At 52.3% G+C, this 20,004-nt stretch overlaps 1 protein-coding gene across 4 annotated transcripts in view; it reads right to left on the reverse strand.

The window, feature by feature from the left end:
• TTC7B (tetratricopeptide repeat domain 7B) overlaps positions 1-20,004 on the reverse strand; it is a 279,640-nt gene that overhangs the window by 34,267 nt on the left and 225,369 nt on the right. For 3 of the 4 annotated variants that reach the window (XM_055538916.1, XM_055538919.1, XM_055538918.1), the window contains 3 exons: positions 17,647-17,744; positions 13,525-13,686; positions 1,298-1,438 (listed from right to left, as the gene is read on the reverse strand). In XM_055538916.1, coding sequence (XP_055394891.1) covers positions 1,298-1,438; positions 13,525-13,686; positions 17,647-17,744 — 401 coding nt within the window. The remainder of the gene's footprint in view (positions 1-1,297; positions 1,439-13,524; positions 13,687-17,646; positions 17,745-20,004) is intronic. The other variant, XM_055538917.1, reaches the window with a different exon arrangement.

The raw sequence follows: 20,004 nt of genomic DNA on the forward strand, positions 1-20,004 counted from the left end.
ACGTGCCACAGCTGAGAGTCTGCACAAAGCCACTGAAGGTCCTGCCTACCGGAACTGACACCCACGCAGCCAAATAAATGCCCATTACAGACAACAACAGTAACTCGACTTCGTGCCCATTTTAAAGGCCAACTCTGCCCCTCCACTAGCCCTGCAGGTTCAGGCAGCCTCACCTGACCCGGACACTAACAGGAACCCCTTCTCTTTCTGTTTTTCGCCATCGGTGCTCATGAGGGTGGCGGAAGAGGATGGCCATTACATCCTAGACAGGGGACCGGGCTCTTCTGCAAGCAAGCCACAAGGGAGGCATCAGCCGGTCTAAGTCCCCCAGGCTGAGCGCTGGCAAGCGTCTGCCGTCTGCGCAGGGAGAACAATGAGCAGGGCCGTGAGTCAGCCCTCGTCTGTGCTTCTGCTCAGTAGAATATAATTTGTTAATTTACGGGCATTGTTACGGCTCACAGAAGGTGCGGCCTGAGCTTGGCTCTGGGACATGCCCAAGCCAGGTAAATAAACCCAACTGTGTCTTCTTACACAAAGGTCGCAAACAAGGTTGTGCATCGTGCGATTAGCCCTGGCACAAGCGGACTAAACAGATGGGCGCTGGTGGGTCAGAAGCACTTTCCCCCGCCAGATGTGGGCTTTCACCGGGCACCCCAGGAGCCAAGCCTGGGAAGCCCTGTGAGATCAAGGGCTAAAACATGAGAAAGTGGTCATTCACACGGAACCACACACATGCCAGCAACTCAGCCGCCGTCACTGGCTCCCTACGGGGGCTCTCATGGCGAAAACGCGTGTGTGCTGGATTTACTGGGGGGGACTTCCTAGCTATGCAGAAGCAGCCGTGTGAAACTGGGGGGGTCACACCTGCTCTCTGGGCTAGTGTCCCGTCCCACAGCCATGGGTATCTGCCTTGCTCTCTGAGGATCTCCAGGAGTGCCGTCAGAGATGGGAGCCTGGACACAAGGGTGCCACCCCTTCCCCAGCCTAGATGAAGACGTCTTTGTCACCCGGACCCCCGACCCCTGACCCCCGACCCCTCTCCCAGGGTCTCTGGGATGTCACTGCTAGAGTGCGTGGGGCGCTGAGCTCATCACCCCAGGAGAGAGTGCAGTGAACCCCGTGGTTCGGAGGAGGAAACTGAGGCTCAGAGCTGAAGCAGGACTGCTGGACCTCTGGGTACCCTGCAGAGGCTGTCTGGGGGGCAGTGGCCTTGCTCTCGCGTGAACACTGCCGCCCCGGCACACGCCCCTCCTCGGGTGCAGCGGCAGGCCGGATGGGGCAAGGGGCAGAGAGGTACCTGCATGCAGCCAGATCTGCGCCAGCGTCATCCAGGGGTGCAGGGGGCCCTGCTTGGGGGCGCTGCTCTGCAGGGACGAGGCCACTTCCGACAGCGCCTGCTCCACTCTGGAGGCCGCGACTGATGTGGCGTGGATGGAGCCTGCGGGGTTGAGGTGGGCGTTCGAGAAGACCGCGTCAGAGGCGAAAGGACAGACTGAACCAGCCAACCCCAAACGCCCTGCAGCCCCCACACAGACACGAGACCAAGACGCACGCACATCCCTCCCCCGGGGGTGTCTGAGTTTCGAAGGTCACACCCCATGCGACCGCTGGGGCCTGGCATCCTAGTTCCTGTCCTTGGCTTCAGCTGCCCTCTGAGTCACCACAGAGCTTAGACTGCAGAGCGACTCTCCAGGAGCCTCGAGTGGGCTGAGAAGGGGGACGCCCAGCAGAGACACGCTGCTGAACCCGGCACGCTTGAAGGGCGACCAAGGCAGGCGCCAGAGCACCCTCCTGGGGGCCTGGACCTGGAGACTCCCTGGGGGGCAGGGGAGGGACCACCCTGGTCTGCTGCGGAGGATTCCGCATGGAGGGTTTTGGTCTCCAGACACACCCAGCAACCGCCCACTTCGTTCCCTGGCCTTTGAAGGATCTGGGGCCATAGTCTAGGATGTGACTTAAAAACTACAGAAGCAGCGCACTTTTGCCCGCTATGTAAGCAGACGTCTACAGCCGAGGCTAACACCAGCCTACTGGAGGTCAGGTCACAGCAGAGGCAGCACCCGCCTTACTCTTCTATAAAAGCTGCTCTTCTGAGGGGCTGGGGCAGGCCGCTGTTGGGACAGGTTCACTAGCCAGAGGGATCTGGCCAAAGGGCTGCTACTCAGACATCAAATGAGTCAAACCACATGTTCCCCCCATGCTGACCTGGGGAGCTCCTGCCAGACAGGGGCCACCTTCCAAAACGGGGGTCTCTCCCCACCTCTTTCCCACATCCCCTCTTGGAGGAATGGTTTCAGAACCGAGAACAGGAGTCTCAGTTATTTCAGATTGAAAACTGGTGATATTTATATTTGCTGGCAACATTCTTAATTTATAACTCATCCTCAAGTGTAATACAGAGATAAACATTCCAGCCCTGGCGGTGGTAGCTATCAACTTATCATGAGGTTGAAAACGGTGATTATAGAGAGATACACGCTGACTACTCAAATAAACCAAGTTGGGTCTACTCTGGGTAAGAGGAGACTGTGAGCATAAAAATTTCTGCTGGGGCTTTCAAATGTACCATAATTTACTCATTTTTAAGAGTATTTGCAGTGATAAACTGGCCATCCATATTGTGTTTTGACAGTCCCAACATGAAGGAAATGTGGATTTTTCTCAATATACTCAAATCCTTCTGTGGGAGGGGGTTGGTGGAAGGGAAACAGAGGAGGGGGCTGGGGACCAGCCTGAGAATCCAGCTTCTGTGGACAATCCCCACACAGCACCCACGGGGACACGTAAGAGGGTGGTTCTGGAGAAGGACCAGCACCCACGGGGACACGTAAGAGGGTGGTTCTGGAGAAGGACCAGCACCCACGGGGACACGTAAGAGGGTGGTTCTGGAGAAGGACCAGCACCCACGGGGACACGTAAGAGGGTGGTTCTGGAGAAGGACCAGCACCCACGGGGACACGTAAGAGGGTGGTTCTGGAGAAGGACCAGCACCCACGGGGACACGTAAGAGGGTGGTTCTGGAGAAGGACCAGCACCCACGGGGACACGTAAGAGGGTGGTTCTGGAGAAGGACCAGCACCCGCGGGGACACGTAAGAGGGAGGTTCTGGAGAAGGACCAGCACCCGCGGGGACACGTAAGAGGGTGGTTCTGGAGAAGGACCAGCACCCACGGGGACACGTAAGAGGGAGGTTCTGGAGAAGGACCAGCACCCGCGGGGACACGTAAGAGGGTGGTTCTGGAGAAGGACCAGCACCCGCGGGGACACGTAAGAGGGTGGTTCTGGAGAAGGACCAGCACCCGCGGGGACACGTAAGAGGGAGGTTCTGGAGAAGGACCAGCACCCGCGGGGACACGTAAGAGGGTGGTTCTGGAGAAGGACCAGCTCCCACGGGGACACATAAGAGGGAGGTTCTGGAGAAGGACCAGCACCCACGGGGACACGTAAGAGGGAGGTTCTGGAGAAGGACCAGGGAAGCCTCCAGAGTCAGCGCTGCCGAGCGAGGAGGCCCACAAGCCCAAGTTCAAAGGTGACACAGGAGAGCTGATGGAGCTCAGCTAAGAACTGACCGTGCGGAGACAAAGTGTGTCAGGCTACTTAAAAAAAAAACCTAAGCAGCAAGATGATGAAACTGCTGTTGGTTTGGGGGGTCTTGTTCTGTTTTCAACCTCTTTATGGAAAATCAGCATTTTAACTTTGATAACAAGGATGGACGTAGCTTCTCTGAGATTTTTAACAGCGATGATTAGTTAAATAAATGAAACTGCTGTTGCTACATCCTGACCCTGTTACCAAGTTGGCTTACCTTCTTACTGACTACCTCCAACAAGGGTTCTCGACCTTGGCTTCACATTAGAATCACTTAAGGATTAAAAAAAATGACCATGATGTCATAGCTGCAGCATCACTGATGCTAGGGGTGGGGCCGGCCATCTATTCGTTAATAACCAGGTAACACCAAGGTAACCCAGGTACAGCTAAGACTGAGGCCTCGACCTGGAGAGACAGGAAGAGGGTGTTATTAGATGACGGTGGGTCAAGGAAAGCCTGCGGGCTTCGTCTACACAGCTCAGCCAGCTTGAGCGGTCCTGCCTCCCTGCAGCCCAGCGATCTGGGGAAAGGGGACCAGGAAGCTCTTGTTCTTTAGGACAGAGGTTCTCAGAGCTCTTTTATCTCAGAATCCCTTTGGACTCTGCAAAGTCATTTTCTTTAATTAATTAATTTGGCTGCACCAGGTCTCAGCCAAGGCATATGGGATCTAGTTCCCTGACTGGGGATCAAAACTGGGCCCTCTGTATCAGGAGTGTGGCATCTTAGCCACTGGATCACCAGGGAAGTCCCTCTGCAAAGTTATTGCAAGGCCCCTCAAGAGATCTTGTTTACATGGGTTATATCTATTGATACTGAAATCAAAAATGAAATCAAAACTGAGAAATGCTTAAAATGTTTCATTTAAAAAAAATAAAAATAATAAACCACTGCTCTAGAAAAATTCTACACATTTTCTACTAGATTCTCAGACTCCTTGGCTACAAGGATTTGTGACTTTTAGACAAATGGCTAATTTTGCTTTTCAGATGATCTGTTTGATTCACAAACGAACTTCTCAGAAACAACGTCCAAGTTCCTTCTCTCTGTGAGATCTATACACAACTGGGGCTGCCCTGGTGGTTCAGACAGTGAAGCGTCTGCCTGAATGAGCCGGGTTTCATCCCTGGGTCAGGAAGAAGATCCCTTGGAGAAGGAAATGACAACTCACTCCAGTACTCTTGCCTGGAGAATCCCATGGACGGAGGAGCCTGGCGGGCTACAGTCCATGGGGTTGCAAAGAGTCACTCACTCACATACACAACTAAATTCATTTATTCTTCACATACTAATGTTTCACTGTGAAGAAGGTCTGGCAAGTGACGATGCCGGCAGTGGTGATTATCAGTTTTAGTGAGCTAGTTTTGATTATCATTTTTGATTATCAGTTTTAGAGGTCTGTTCCAGGCACTCTGGCTTGCATTTTATGTATATTGCTTCATTTAATCTTTAAACAATCCTCTGAGGCAGGTAACACTGTTACCTGCATTGTTTAGACTACAGAATTGGGATTTAGTGAGTAAGTCACCCAGATGCACATGGCCAGCAGGTGACTCAGACACTAGCCTAGCAGCAAACCGAGCCTCTAAATCCAGCTCCTCCAGGAACGCTGCCGCGAGCCTTGGCATCCTCCTCCCTACCATTCTCGGGCAAAACGTTAGACCTCCCGACCTCAGTGCCCCATATCCTCCTGTGGTCATGGGGATCCCTGTACAGACCACACTGTTTTACGTTAAAGTTAACCTAACTGTCTCTCTTATGAGACTGGGTGGTTCTGGAAGACAGGAGTCACGTCCGCCATTTAGGTATTTTGAAAGTGAAGTGAAAGTCGCTCAGGCATGTCCGATTCTTTGCAACCCCATGGACTTTCAGTCCATGGGATTCTCCAGGCCAGAATACTGGAGTGGGTAGCCTTTCCCTTCTGCAGGGGATCTTCCCAACCCAGGGGTGGAACGCAGGTCTCCCGCGTTACAGGTGGATTCTTCACCAGCTGAGCCTCCAGGGAAGCCCGCTAGGTACTTTAGGGGCTAAGAATGCCAGGCCCTGAAATGTGCTTGGTAAATGCTCGTGGAATGAACGAATGAGTGAGTGAGTGAGCACTGCCAACAGACTTGTCACTGTATGACATCTGCAAGAGAGTGGCCCCCTTTGAGGGAACCACGGCTTGGTGCCCTACCCTCCTTCCCTAACGGCCCAGGGGCCAGAACCTTCCCCGTCTCAAAGGGCTCCTCCCAACCACTGGCACGAAGACTGACCATGGTGCACATGAATTAACACTGCTCTTACCTAGGGGCTCCCCAGCTCCAGTGTAACTAACCCCCTTACAAAGGGAGGGTGACTGAGGTTCATCAGAAACAACTGTTTCCTTCCTAGATGATCCCTTTTCACACATGTCTCACAGGGCAGACACCCTTCAGGTTCTGAGGGAGGGGTGGGTATTTGAGCATTCAATATTTATTAACAAGAGCAGGTGATTTACAATAATGATAAAAATACTTAATAGCTAATGTCTATAGGGCTTCCCTTGTGGCTCAGCTGGTAAAGAATCCGCCTGCAATGCAGGAGACCTGGATCCAGTCCCCGGGTTGGGACTATCCCCTAGAGAAGGGAATGGTGACCCAATCCAGTATTCTGGCCTGTAGAAATCCATGGGGTCGCAAAGAGTTGGATACGACTGAGCGACTTGAACTTTCACTTTCACTCTTCCTAGCAATGGTGCAAATATAGCAAACTCTTTCACTGGGTTAGAATTTGGAGGAAGAAAGGGCTAAGCATCACTATGAATTAGAATGGATAAATCTGATTACAAAAAATAATCAAAACAACCTGCGTCTCACTGTTGCATAGGACTGAAATGGTAAGTGCCAAGATAGATTTTTATTTACGTAGGTAAACTAGAAACGCTAGTCCTGACCAACCTATTTTTAAAGCAACCCTTTTCTTTCTCATGAAGGCAAATGTATTCTTACAGCGTGCATGGGGGTTAAGAGGATTATCCCTCCAAGGGAAATGGACAAACTGAGGCTTGAGAAAGGAATCAGAGGGGGAAAAGAAGGCATATTTCTAATTTGAAATCCAAGACTCTGGAGGAATAAGCTTCCAGATAATCAGGTTTGACAGGTGAGCCAGGGGACGTGTCTGGCCGCTGAGCATCTCCTATTTATCACATTAATTCGAGAAGTGCTTATCCCTGTTGGAACCCTCAGGACCGAGCAGCCACCAAGTCCCTCAGTCACAGGGAGCAGGGGCTCTGAAAAGCCACTGTGAAACCAACTGAACCGACAGCTGACATGGGCAGGTGAGAGCGGGCCCTGAAACCTGGCCTAGGTTCTGTGTCCATGGGGCATACGATGTCCTGGAGCTGAATTTCGTCCCACCTAGATGCCCAAGAGAAAATGCTGCTTTGGACATCTGATACGTCGGCAGAGCGCTGCTTGAAGAACTGTTCTGATCCCCACCTCCAGGGTCTTTATCTGAGTCCCCGCTTAGGACCACCATCTGGGTGGGGTGTGGAAGGGGACTGCTGATAGAGAGCCTGGGCCGAGGAGCCAGGAGCCAGGGCCCCTGACCTCAGGAAGCAGAATGCAAGCTCCGCATCCGCTGGAGGATTCCTACCCCCATTCCTATCATCTCCTGAAGCCCATAGAGAAACTTTGCCAGAAGCAGGACACCGGGTCCAGCCAGGTCACACTGCCTGCTGCTGTCTTTCCAAATCCTCTCCTCGGCTCACTACACCTGTGGTCAGTTTCACACAGACCTCCTACACGGACCCTAGTTCAATACTTGAAGTTCATCAGGCAAAGGAATCTCAGAGCCTGTAACGCTGTTAAGCAAAAGGCAGTAAACGTCACAGCCAGGCTGTGTTCGGTCACCTGTATTTTCACAAGCAGGGTCACTGACTGCGTGGCGTGTTTTTATACTCCAGCGGCCCTCTCGACTCTTCTGGTGGCTGTACCTAAGCCGCTGTGGTTTGAACGATGTCCACCTTCCCTCCCCGCTCCCATCCTCACAGCGTGTAGAGGAGGAACAGGTCTCAGGTGCAACCCTGCCGACTTGGTGAGCATCACAGCCCAGGAACAACTGACAACCTTGCTACTGAAGTGCGAAAAAGAACAACAAAAACCCCTCTACCGAAGAGCTACGGACCCATGTCTAAGTGTCCGCGCGGGGTTCAGGCTGCCCTCTGCTTCCAGCCCTGGAGCGCTAGCTGGAAGCCCCTGCGCGTGAACGCGGGGAGCGCGGGGCGCGTGGCTGCACCGGGTCCGGCCTCGCACCTCGTCGCCCGCGTCCCATCTGCCCCTGGCAGCCTCGCAGGCACCCGCCCTCCGGCGCTGCTCTGAGAAGAGCCGGTGTGTGCAGGAATCACCCACTGCCCAGAGCTCCCTGCACGTGTTTCCCTCGGTCCTGAATCGTCAGTGCTAGCTGCTGGCAGAGTTCACTCGGCTTCCGGTTCTTCGAAGCTGTGCCCCTCCCCCAACAATGAAATTCAAAAGAAAAAAAAGCAGCTTCACTTCTCAAAGGCCCCGCGCACTGAACGGTGATCTGAACAACTAAGCATTCCGCCAGACAGCTGGGCTTGAACCCTTCCATCTTTAACAGGAGAAGGATGCCTGTTTCTCAAGACGAGGCTTGAGCGCTGATGAGAGGTGGCCCAGCGACCTCCTCGCACCGGGTCCCTGCGCTCTGAGAGCCTCAGCGGCCCGGACCTGAGCAGCCGGTGAGGAAGGGGAGGACAGGGCCCCACCTGGCCCTGCAGCGCTCCGTCAGGCGCATGTTCTCTGAATCCTTACAAAACACAGACCGTTTTCCCTCCACGCCCGCCCCTCAACCCCGGGTTAGGACAATCCCCGTCTCCACTGGAGGTGGCCCTGCCTCTGATTTGGGGGGTGGGCTCCTCACACGGGGCTGTCAAGGGTCTCCCTTCCGCATTCTGGCCCCTGGAGGGCTGCCCCCTCCCTCGAGTGGGGAGTGGGGAGCGGCCTTGGGCCACTGCGGTCCCATCCGCCTCCCGCCCACCGTGAGGCCTCCTGCCTGTGGGCTCTGCGGATCAGTAACTTCGGGGGCTGTTCTCGTAGCTACTTTCCTTGTTCCCTGTGTGAAAAGGAGACTAAGATAGCCAAGTACATCTGGACAAAACAACGCCCCAGTCCCAAGACAAGGTCACGACTCCCAGTGACTTTCACAGAGTATCAAGCACAGCTCAGACCTGATGGGACGTGCTTTCCTCCTGAAAGGGGGGGTCCTTTCCAGGGAAAGCGTCGGGAAGGACCCCGGAGGCAGGGGGCATGCGCGGCGGCCAGCGTGCTCGGGGGCTGTTGGCGGGGCGCTCAGCATGCATGCGGGGGCCCGGCGTCGGAGGGAGCCCGGGAGCCGGCTGCGGGCGGGAGGCAGTACCTTCTGGAGGACTACACGGGGAGGCTCCCCACCTGCCCCAACCCCGCCGCTGCACAGTCCTGAGCCCACCACTCTGCACCGAAGCGCCCGCCCCTGGGAACGCGGCTCATGCGGCCGCGGCCGCGGGAGAAGGCTCCCGGCTTGGGCCTCGGCCTCACTCCCGGACACACACGCCCGGCGTCAGCCCGAGGGCCGCATTACTGACCTGTCCACCTCCTGAACTGCCATTCAACCTCGTTTAGAGAGAGACAGCCTAGAACTATCTAAGTGAACGTGCGGCAGTGTCCAGTGTTTGTCGCTCAGTCGTGTCCGACCCTTTGTGACCCCGTGGACTGTAGCCTCTGTCGTGGGATTCTCCAAACAGGAACCCTGGGGTGCGTTGACGTGCCCTCCTCCAGGGGATCTTTCTAACCCAGGGATGGAACCTGAGACCCCCTCGTTGCAAGTAGATTCTTTACCATCTGAGCTCCCAGGGAAGCCCGAACTATTTTTTTAAGAGAATTAATTTCAATTAAAAAAGAGCAAGAACGTTTACACTTCAGTTGCCACCCCTCAAAAGCAGTGGGGCCATCATTAGAGTGCCCTTTTCATATATAGATTAAAAAGGGACTTTTTCTGTTAGGCAGAGGCAGAAGGTAACGTCAGTCACCAGCTCACCAACTTGGTCACTTCCTAAAAATGTCAGACAACGCAAGGTCAATAATAAAACGCTCACCACCTCGGCCTTGTCTCTCACCTTGCTTCTTCTGAGCGGGGTGTGTTTTCCTTAGTATCATTCTCTTCTCTGGGCTCCTAAAGAGAGCAGCACTTTCACCAGAATCGGTGAAATAAAATGAAGCTGGGAACACGAGCCGGCACATTCTCGGAGAGGAGGACAGGACATCCACCCAGGTCTCCCTCCAGAATGACGACCGCTGGGGTAGGTGCACGGGGGCGCCTGGGCTCCTCAGCTCAGGAGTGAGGGCACCGTTGGGGGCGGCCTGGCGGCTACGTTCCAGGCCAGCTCTCCCTGCCTGGCCGGTCACTGCCGTCTGGGAGCCATAGGGGCTGGTAGAGGCTTAAAATCAGGATCAGCTCCTGGTAAACCACAAAGGCGTGTGTGAACAGCCTGCTCAAGTCGCTTCAGCTGTGTCTGACTCTGCGCAACCCCATGGACGGTAGCCCGCCAGGCTCCTCTGTCCAGGCAGGAATACTGGAGTGGTCTGCACTTCCTTCTCCAGGGGATCCTCCCGACCAGCGATCGATTGGTGTCTCTTGTGTCTCCTGCGGGGTCTTTACCGCTAGTGGAACCTGGGGAGCCAGGTGTGTGAACAGGGTGACAAGCAAATGTAGATCCTCACAGCTGAGGAATCCAAGGCAGGGAGGGTAAATGCGTTGCATGGGCCCCTCTGCAGAACTGCCCGCTGAACTTCCAGAGACGTCGGGCTGTTTTTATCGAAAGGGTTAAGACCTCTGTATGAATACGTCAAGCCTCATTTTACCGTATGGAAAGGGAATCGCTTTTTCTATGTAGCAATAAGGGTTGAACCAGAAAGGAATTTTGAGATTCAACTAGTTCCCTCTACCCCAAATCTACAGATGACCCTCACTGGGAAGCCTAGATGTCTCACACTTTTGATCAGTCGCTGAGGGGCTGCTGACACCCCCACCGCACTCCTTCCCTTGGGCATTTTTCCTGCAATGCCTCCTTCTGTAGTCCTTCCCAGACAAGTGCTGCCTCCTCCGTATTTAAACCCAAGCTGCATGAGGAAGCGTTAGAATCTCGTGCGAGCTGGGCCCCGCGACGGGTGAGCAAGCGGGTGGCAGCTTAGGGTCCAGGCCGTCCGAACACTCCCAGGAATCGACAGCCACAACACACACTGCGCGGTGGAGGGTAGCGTGATTCCGGAGACCCTCGGAAAAGTTAATAGATCAGTAAACTACTTACTAACTGAAAAAAGGGAGGGAAAACCATGAAAGTATACTTCTGGAGAGTTGCCTTGGAACAACAAATCAAACCAAAAATTAAAACCAAGAAACAAACATTTGAAAAATCAAAATTAAGGCTAAAAAAGCAAATGGAATTCTCATAACCTTCCAACTGTAAGTCCGGTTGTCTGGGATCAGATTTCAATTCAAGAGTGACATATGTTTTTCCACTAACAATGATTTTTTTTTTTTTTTTTTTAAAGCAAAGGAAGGCCAACTGGGCATTCCCCTCCATGTTTAAATGTTCACTCAGCACGTGAAAGCTGACCAACTCATGGACTGTTTTGTTTCCAGGGCAGGAAATTCCAAAGGGAAGGGAAAAATAAACAAGCAATTTCCAGATCTTTCCACACATTAAGCCTCTTCATGATTCCAGCAGTTGTAGGGTTGGGCTAGTGTTCGATCCTGTGAGTCAAAGGATTGGGGGTGGGGTAGGATTCAGGAAGCTTTAGGTCTAGGCTATCTGTTCTAGGGGAAAGAGCTGGCATTCAAATTTACTATAATTTTAATCAAGAAATTCTACCTTTACTAGGCACGTGCACGTGTGGCACGTTTTCCCTTCTCCAGCCGAACGCTGTGCTCGTGGCTGGGAGGCAAGATCCTCAGGTGCGGCAGCCTTAGAACACCTGGTGACCGGCGAGGGCCTCCCTAAGGACGGAAGGTGACTCAGAGCTTTGTGAAGAATAAACAACTGAGCGCTGCTTGGCGCGTAGCATGTTCAGCAGAAAGCCCAGTGGGTGCGCGATGCCCTACCCATTTGCTAATTAATCTGATATCAGGTGTCCCACCAGAAGAGGCTGGACCTCAGTCCTCAGAGGTTTAAAGGGACACAGGGCTTCCTGGGATGCAACGAGGGAGATACTGGCGGGTGTGGAGGGAGGTGGCTTTGTTACACAAACGAGAAGGGAAGGGGCAGTGGGAATATCTAACGTCATTCTAGAACAGTGGGAATATCTAACGTCATTCTAGAACAGTTTTTCTTGTTATCGTTCAGTCGCTCAGTCGTATCTGACTCTTTGCGACCCCGTGGACTGCAGCCTGCTAGGCTCCTCTGTCCATGGGATTTTCCTGGCGAGAATACTGGAGTGGGTTGCCATTTCCTCTTCCAGGGGATCGTCACCACCCAGGGATCGAACCCACGTTTCTTGCACTGGCAGGCGGATTCTTTACAACTGAGCTTCCTGGCTCAGTAAGATTCCATTTCAAGAACCCCAGCCTCAAGCTGGGCAAAAATCAATGTAAAAAACAACCTTTCTGGAAAAACCAGAACAGAAAAAAAGCCAAAGTTGGCAACCGCTCCTAGTCATTGTATTAAGGGAAAATGTCTATTTTAAGAAGTAGATTAAAAACTACATAAGCAGTTTTAAACATTATCTTCATCTTTCATTTTGTAAAAGTGGGATTGTCATTGAGGCTGAGTTCAGAACAGTTACTATGCAGATAAGTAAGGTCAGAGTGTTTCTTGGTTTAAATTATTTATTTTAGATGACAGTCTCCTTTCTGTGTGTGTGTGTGCACACGTGAGTGAGTCTAACACAGCAGGTCACCATTAGAAATATGAGCACATTAGGGAGAGTAGTTCTTTATATGCTGAGCTTTTGTTCAGCATATAACAGCAGTTGGACCAAAGATGAGCCCTTATAAAACATGGATATAGAGATTAAATTTTCTGGCTGTGTTGCAGGTAAAGTCAGCATTAAATAAATGAGTGGAAGAACAAGGGTGGATCTCCTGGTGAGACCCACATTTAGGGGCCATTTAAGGACTTTATCAACCAGTGTCTCGTTTTAATAAAGGGATCTTTTTTTTTTTTAATTGACAGGACCCAGAACAGACTTTCAAATGTCCCTATTATTTAAAAGCAAGATTAGATTGAAACACTGTTCAATTTCCCTGCCTAGATTCATGACACAAGCCCTCCATTTTCTTTCCCTGCAAGTGGAAAGCAATTTATAGTCTTAACAACCACTGTCACGGGAATCATGAGAAGGTATTTCATACAGGCATATTCTTGAGCCCCAGCTCAGGCCTCCTGAATCATAAACTCTGGGGCTCGGACCCAGGGGTCTGCAGTTTTCAAAGCTCTCTGTGTGATTGTAACACACCATAAGCTCTGAGAATCACATATTTAAAAGGCAGATAACCGATATCTTTAGAATACGACCTTGCTTATGAAATACTTGTTGAATTCATTTCTAAATTGAAAACCAGAAATAATTAGGAATGTTCTAAATTGTCTTTTTTAAGAAAATAGGATCTTTATGCATTGATATCAAGTCCAGGAAATCATAGGAGTGCCCAAGAGCCAGAGGCAATGTTCTAGAAAAGCTTCTATTGATTCTGCTCAAGACAGGTTTTCTCTGCTTTTCGGAGGGGAGGGCAGAGCTCGGCAACATTGTCTCCTGCCCCAGGCAGCATCTGGGTTTTCAGACTAGCAAGATTTGCTGTCACTTGGGTTTGATGGCGTTTGCTACCCAGCTTATCAGTTAGGAAGATTATCAGAAAATAAAACATCAGGCAAATGAAGCAGGTCTAACAAGAAAGGAAAAAAAAACGAACATAAACCATGTTTACACAGAGAGGGTTCCTGGCGGGGCCCCGGGTCACTGACTGAACGTGCAGCCGGGGGCCACACAAAGGTTTCGGGTTTGGGATGAGAAGGAAGATGAGGAGACAGAAACAGGTGGAGAGGAGACTCGGTTCTTGGAAGAGAAGAGGAGGAGGAGGAGTCTGACACTAAAAGAGTGAAAGAGAAAAAAAAGGATAAAGGCAAAAAAACTTTAGAAACACAAAGAAAAAAATAAACTAGCTTTTAATATACTCACATAAGCTGCAAAGAAAATGAGGTCATGTAATACACAATCATTCCTCTACTTGACAATAGAATACAAGTGCTTTTCGAAGAAAACAAATTTGCTGTTTTTCCACTGGTTATTATTTGTTCTGCAACAACACCATGGAATAAAAATAACTCAGATTTACCTGGGCACAGATTCAGCAGTATGGTCCATTGAAAATAATACGTCTAACCTATAGTATCTGCAATATTCTAGAGGGAAAGAAACTATTTGCTTTTCAACTGGAAAGGATTAGAACTTGACTTTTCCTTGATTTGTTTTTTTATGAGAAGCACTTATATAAAATTTACTTGAGAACTAAGGTTTCCTAGGCGCAGCTGCTGAGGGGCAGCCACGGGCCAGCATCGCGGCAGTGGCCTGCGAGCGCGCCAGGCTGGGCCACGGCGGGTGGGCGGCCAGGCTGGCTGTCACCTCCTGTCTTCGGCTGGAGAGACACACCACAGGAGGGAGGACCACCACGGCGACAATTAAAAACGTTCCTGGACAAAACGGGGCAAACTTTCAAGGTGAAAGAATCGTTTTACTTTGGATAGGTGTCTGGTAATATCCACCAATGACTAAAGATAAATCCCCTTACTCCACATCCTGTTTTGAAGGCAAAAGGAAGAAAAAAAAAAATTTTTTTTTCCATCCTCTATTTAAGGAACTAACTTATTCCAAAGAAAAAACAATGACTCATAGCTTCAAAGTTGAAAGACGGTCGTTGGATTCGAGTCTCTTTTGATGGCTAGGACCTACTGGACGACAGAGGTGGGGGTGGGGAGAGAAGGGGACTGAGAGGGATATTAGAAGGGAAAGCAGATTCTTTACGGGTTGTTTTTCACTCTGCCACACCCGTTTAATAAAACCAACGTCCACTCTCTGGCTACAGTGGACTTGGCGAGTCCGAGGCTTCTAGACTTGGGCTCCCCTCGTGTTACGGTTCAGATCCGCATCTGGACAACTGCAGGGGTGGGAAACGGACCTCCCGGTTAGTTACCCACCTTTCAAAATGAACACCACTGAGCCTGTACTTCATCATGACCCAGATGTATAATGAGGGTACCTTGGCTAGATTTTTAAAGAACTCTTATCTGTTTGACACATACATTGAAATTTTAACAGGCAAAATATGATATCTGAGATCTGCTTCAAAATACCTTACAAAAACTAAGTGTTGGACAGCAGAGATAAAGGAAAAAAAAAAAAGGAATTGTTGGAGGCTAGTGGTAGGTACATGGGGACTCATGGCATTAGTATCTCTATTTTGGAATATTTGAAGTTTTTCCACAATAGAAAATTTAAAAAAAAAATAATAAAAGGGAAATAAATTTTAGCTCTGGCAAACAAAAAGGACAATCCAAGGGGCTGTGGCTTCGAGAAGGGGTCTCCTGCGCCGCGGTGACGGGTGGGCGGTGTCGTGACCACGGGAGGTCGCCTCTGTGCCGGGCACACGTCTTCCTCCGCTGTGCTCCTGGCAGAGGCTTGGGTCCTTCCGGGCACGTAGAAAAGCCACTGACTGGGGCCGTAAAAAAGCCCCAGGACATTCTCTGCTGGCGGAGGCGGGGGTGCGTGAAGGGCCCCCACGGGGGCCGAGCAGCCCAGACACAGTCTGCTATTCCAAGTCAAGGCATGTGGGAAATAAGATCTAAGCTTATTTGCATGGAAGGGAAAACCAAAAGCTAATAAAAACAGTTATCTTTAAGAAAAGGTGAGGGAGAAGGGCAGGGAGGAAGCAGAGCATCCCCACGGAACCTTCGGAATCAGAGCTTAAGCTAAATCCGTGGGTCGTTCTGGAGACAGGGGTCCTGGAACTGCCCACGGGCTCAGCTGTACAAAACCGCCCTTTACTCATCACGACGGAGGCACCTTTTCCATTTATAGGAGCGTCTGTCAGGCTTTTTAAGTCTCTCGGATTTAAAGGATCATCTCAGAAGGTTTTGCCATCATTTATGACCAGTCTGCGCTGATAAGGTCTGCTAACATGGCCTTCCACTTTTCCCGCTCCCTAGCCTCCTGGTAAGTACCGGTGGTGGTAAAACCAACGACTTGGGGCTCCCGGGCAGGGCGGGTGAGAAGGGTCTTGGAGGGGCTCGTGTGGCAAGTCCAACCACAACACAATAACACGGTCACTGGCCAGCACCTGGGCGCCTGCGCCCCGGCAGTGTGGACCCCACCCCGGCTCAGGATTCAGGAACAGCGGTGCCACTGTGGACAAGGGCGGCCACCCACGCTGGGCACGAGACACACCTCAGCTGGATGCTGTGGCACCTGAGGTTTCCTCTGCGGAGGGAGCCTCCTGAGGGCTCAGGGCGGTGGGGCGATGTTCCTGGGGCAACGGGGAGAACGAACCCCAAGGGCCTCGCTCATTTTCTCCTGCCTGTTTGCACTGTGACATAGATGAAAGTTTGGGGACCTCGGGGCAAATGAAGACCCTGACCAGCTGGAAGGACAGGGGGTCTGACTTCATACCAGGGTCCTCACAGGGTCCTGGGGGGAGGAGGCCCCGGGCGGCAGCTGCGAGGAACTGGTGAGCATCACCTCCCTGTCTTCTCTCCCCGGAGGTCCGAGCCTCGCCTCGCAGGGGCTAAGAGCCTGACCTTCCCTTTTCTGCAGCGAGGGGTCACGCACGTCCCTCTAGTGGGACTGGACCATGAGCAGAGCCCAGCTCAGGGTTGGCCTGGTTCACATCTAAGCCCGCCAGTGGCTGGCCCTCAGCCCGGGGCCCAGGCCACTGCAAGGCCGAGTAGTCCCTGTGGCCCTCCCAGCCTGCACTTGGAGTGGCGGCTGGTAAACGGCACTGACTGAAATTCGCGCTGCTCCCAGCGCTCTCCTGACTGGGGAGCCCCAGGGCCCTGCGGTCGGGCCTCCTGAGCCGACCTGAGGTCTGGAAAAGGGGGCCTAGCCGGGCAAGGTGGGCAGCTGGGAGAACAGCTCAGGCGAGGACTGCGCCTGGCTCCCGTCCCCGGGGAGAGGCTCTCCAGGGTGACTCCCCACGCTGGGCTCAGGGCTGCTCTCCGGCTTTTCGGAGGGGTTGGGTCTGGACCCGGGCCCGGGAGGCTCCTCTCGTGAGGGCAACCCCCATGGGGCTGGGGGCGCCCGGAGGTGGACTAAGCCGGACACAGAGCCCCATGCGGGTGGCGGGGAGGCAGCAAACCCGCTCCCAACGACACTCGGGGGCTGCCTCAGGCTCACAGCTGGGCACGTCTTAATAGTCCGTGGGTCCGTTGAGTCCTCCAAACGGCCCCCTGAGATGTCGGCATTCCTATCAGAAATTACTTGTTTGCACTTCTGGAGACGACAGCGGTATCTCTACCCACCCTGTACTTAGGCAACTGTAGAAACACAGATGCGAACTGACGTGCTAATATCTGCAGAGAGGCAGGAAGTGCGCAGGCCTCCTCTCGGGGTCAGTGGACTCGGAGGCTCAGAACCCACTGCCCCCTTGCAGTGGGTGGGTGGGTGGGTGTGTGTTCGTGGGTGCCACGGATGAGATACCGAAACCTTGATTTCAGCAAGTCTGAAATCTAAAGAGAGACAAAGAAACACAAAAGCCGAGGGACGCTTGAAGGGGATGGGAAGAGTCTAATTTTAGTTTCGAATTTTTGGCTCCAAGAGCAAGGGGAAAAACAGAAAGATTTCAAAGAATTGTGTTGGCAAGGAATAGGACGGCCCCCACCGTGAACACAGGCTTGAAAAGGACCCTGGGGAAAAGGCCCGTCAGGCAGCAGATGAGCCCGTTTCCCTGGGGATGCCTTCCCATCCTGGGCCCCGGGGTCTCCACCCCACGGGCCCGGGAGCCGGGCCCCACCCCGCTCCGGCTAACACCGTTTCAGCCCCGCTGCCCTTTTGGTCTCACCTGTCTCGGGGTCGCTGAAGTCTGGCAAAGTAATTGTATTAAGCTGTCGTCTGTCAGCAATGGTTCTATCTAAGAGGCTGCTCCCACGTCCAGAATCACTGCAAAACACAGCTGCAAAGGTCAGTCATTGGAAGGGCGGGCGGGGGAAGGAAAGAGAAGCACCCGATCCCCACGCCTCAATTGCGTTTCTGACGTTCTTCGGCACCTTGTCACCTGTCACCACGCGTCCAGCTTTCCCTGGGCCAGCTTCCTTTCAGCATCCGTATCCCCGGCGTGGCTCAAACCACACCCGCGGCCCGAGCTATGTGGGAAATGGAAACGTGGAGCCAGCGTCTCCACCCCCGCGGGGGCACACTGCTGGGCACCGGGCTCGCCGGGGCCCTGAGCGCGCCATCCTCCCATTGCCTCCCGGAACCCGCGATCAGCACGCATGCTTCCAGCCTGCAGCGGCCCAGAAAGATCACCCGGGGCATCTCGGTAAACCGCTGAGGCCTGGGTCCTGCCCGACCCAACAGACCAGAAGTGCTGGTGTTCAAAGCTCCCCCGTTGGTTCCAATGCGGAGCCGAATTCAAGAACCACTGGGCCCTACTTTTCAAAGGCTGATCACAGCCACAGCCTCGTTTGGGTCCTGAGAACAAGCCTTTACCATCATGATGCGGTCCAGACCTCTATCTAATGAACGAGGGAGAGGCTGTGTGAGGCTGCACATGGGATGGGGGGCTGGCAGAGAGCCCCCGGCCAGCGCTCCTGAGCAGGAGACAGCCTCAGGGAGGGCACCGCGGGTCCTGCCAGCAGCCTCCTGGCTGGCACCCCCAGCCAGCGTCCCGCACCGAGCCCCGAAGGCTGCTCCTGCAGAACGGGACTGGCCACTCCTCAGGTGAGTCATGGGGAGACCACACAGGCCATTCATTCACAGATCTTAGCTCACACTGCTCCCCCCTCTAATTGCAGAAGCCTGTAAGCAAAAACAATGAAAACAACTGCCTTCTTCTTTTTCCTCCATCACAATACTCTATCAAAGATGCATATTTGTCTCTTGAGGTTTGAGTCTAATGCTTTTCTTTCAATCCATTTATTTTAAAATCTGGGGGCTCTATGGGTGATTTTTTTAGTTGTTGTTGTCAAGAAATTCAACTTCTACAATAAAGGGACACGATTTCCTTCCTCTCTGCAGCTGTTGCTAAAAGTGGTACAAACAAGATTTTCTATGAAACTTAATATGGTTTGCAGGCTGTAATTTCCATGTCCAGTGATGTAGTTAGAGAAACCCACAGGAAACAGAAGGAAACTTGCTTCAGTACAGACTGTCAGCCTATACTTATGACATCACTGGATACATCTTTTTTTGAAACTATTCTATTAGTTATTTCCATGTCTGAGAAACAATAAATGTCTCTGAGCAGAAGACAGCATGAAAGTCTGTGCAAATCTGCATTAATCACATTACCAACTGAATGTTTCTAGCATTGTTCTGTTCAGGTATGTATTTTTAATACAAATATTACAAAAATACTATAAAAATTTGACAAAGAGTTAATCATCTGAATGTTGCAATAGGTCCCCACCTAGGAGTTTTGGGAAGATATGCTCCCAAAATATAGTGATATTTTTCATCACCCTGGGGATTCCAGGACACACAGTGAGGTGCTGGAATTGCAGAGGAAGGATGTGCCTAGGTTTTCAGTGAATTGGACCTTGGTAAGAGGGTGGGACTGTCCGTTCCAGGCTTCCCACCGCACCAAGCTTCAGAGCACAGGGCTGGCTGCTGCGTGCCATGTTGCGTCCTGGAACCCAGCCAGGCCAGGAGTCTGGGTTCCTTCCTACATCTGTCCCTGATGGTAGGTCACTCTGAGCAAGGCCACTTCCTGTGTGCTTCAGTGACTTCCCTGTGAGATGAGGATGAAGATTGTCTTCCTACATACGCATGAGTCAGGCTGAACTGAGGTCATGGAGACAGAGCATTCAGAAGAGTTCCGACTCCCGGGCACACACCCCAGGGGTCCTTATAAGTACCACATGACGGCAGGCTGGGGAAGCTGAGCTAAGGGCCTCCGACCCCAGGTGCTAGAAACCCCAACTAAGACAAAATCTTGACTTACGAAGATCACCCAGTAAGGACACAGGACCTGTTGACCTGTTTCTCTCCCACCAGCTGAGAAACTATGTACGGTATATTCCTTCCTTTATCTCCACGGTATATAAGCAACAGTAACTAGTCTGAACAGAGACGCTTTTGTTTCCACCCTGACTTAGTGACTGAGAATCCCACTGGATGCTTTAAGCAGGTTTCAGTTCTTGGCTTACATGTTGCAGACTCTGCCTTCACCGTGATCCACAGGAGGAGGGAGAAGGGGCCG

Source organism: Bubalus kerabau, chromosome 10 (assembly GCF_029407905.1).
Source record: "Bubalus kerabau isolate K-KA32 ecotype Philippines breed swamp buffalo chromosome 10, PCC_UOA_SB_1v2, whole genome shotgun sequence".
Classification (NCBI taxonomy): Eukaryota; Metazoa; Chordata; class Mammalia; order Artiodactyla; family Bovidae; genus Bubalus; species Bubalus kerabau.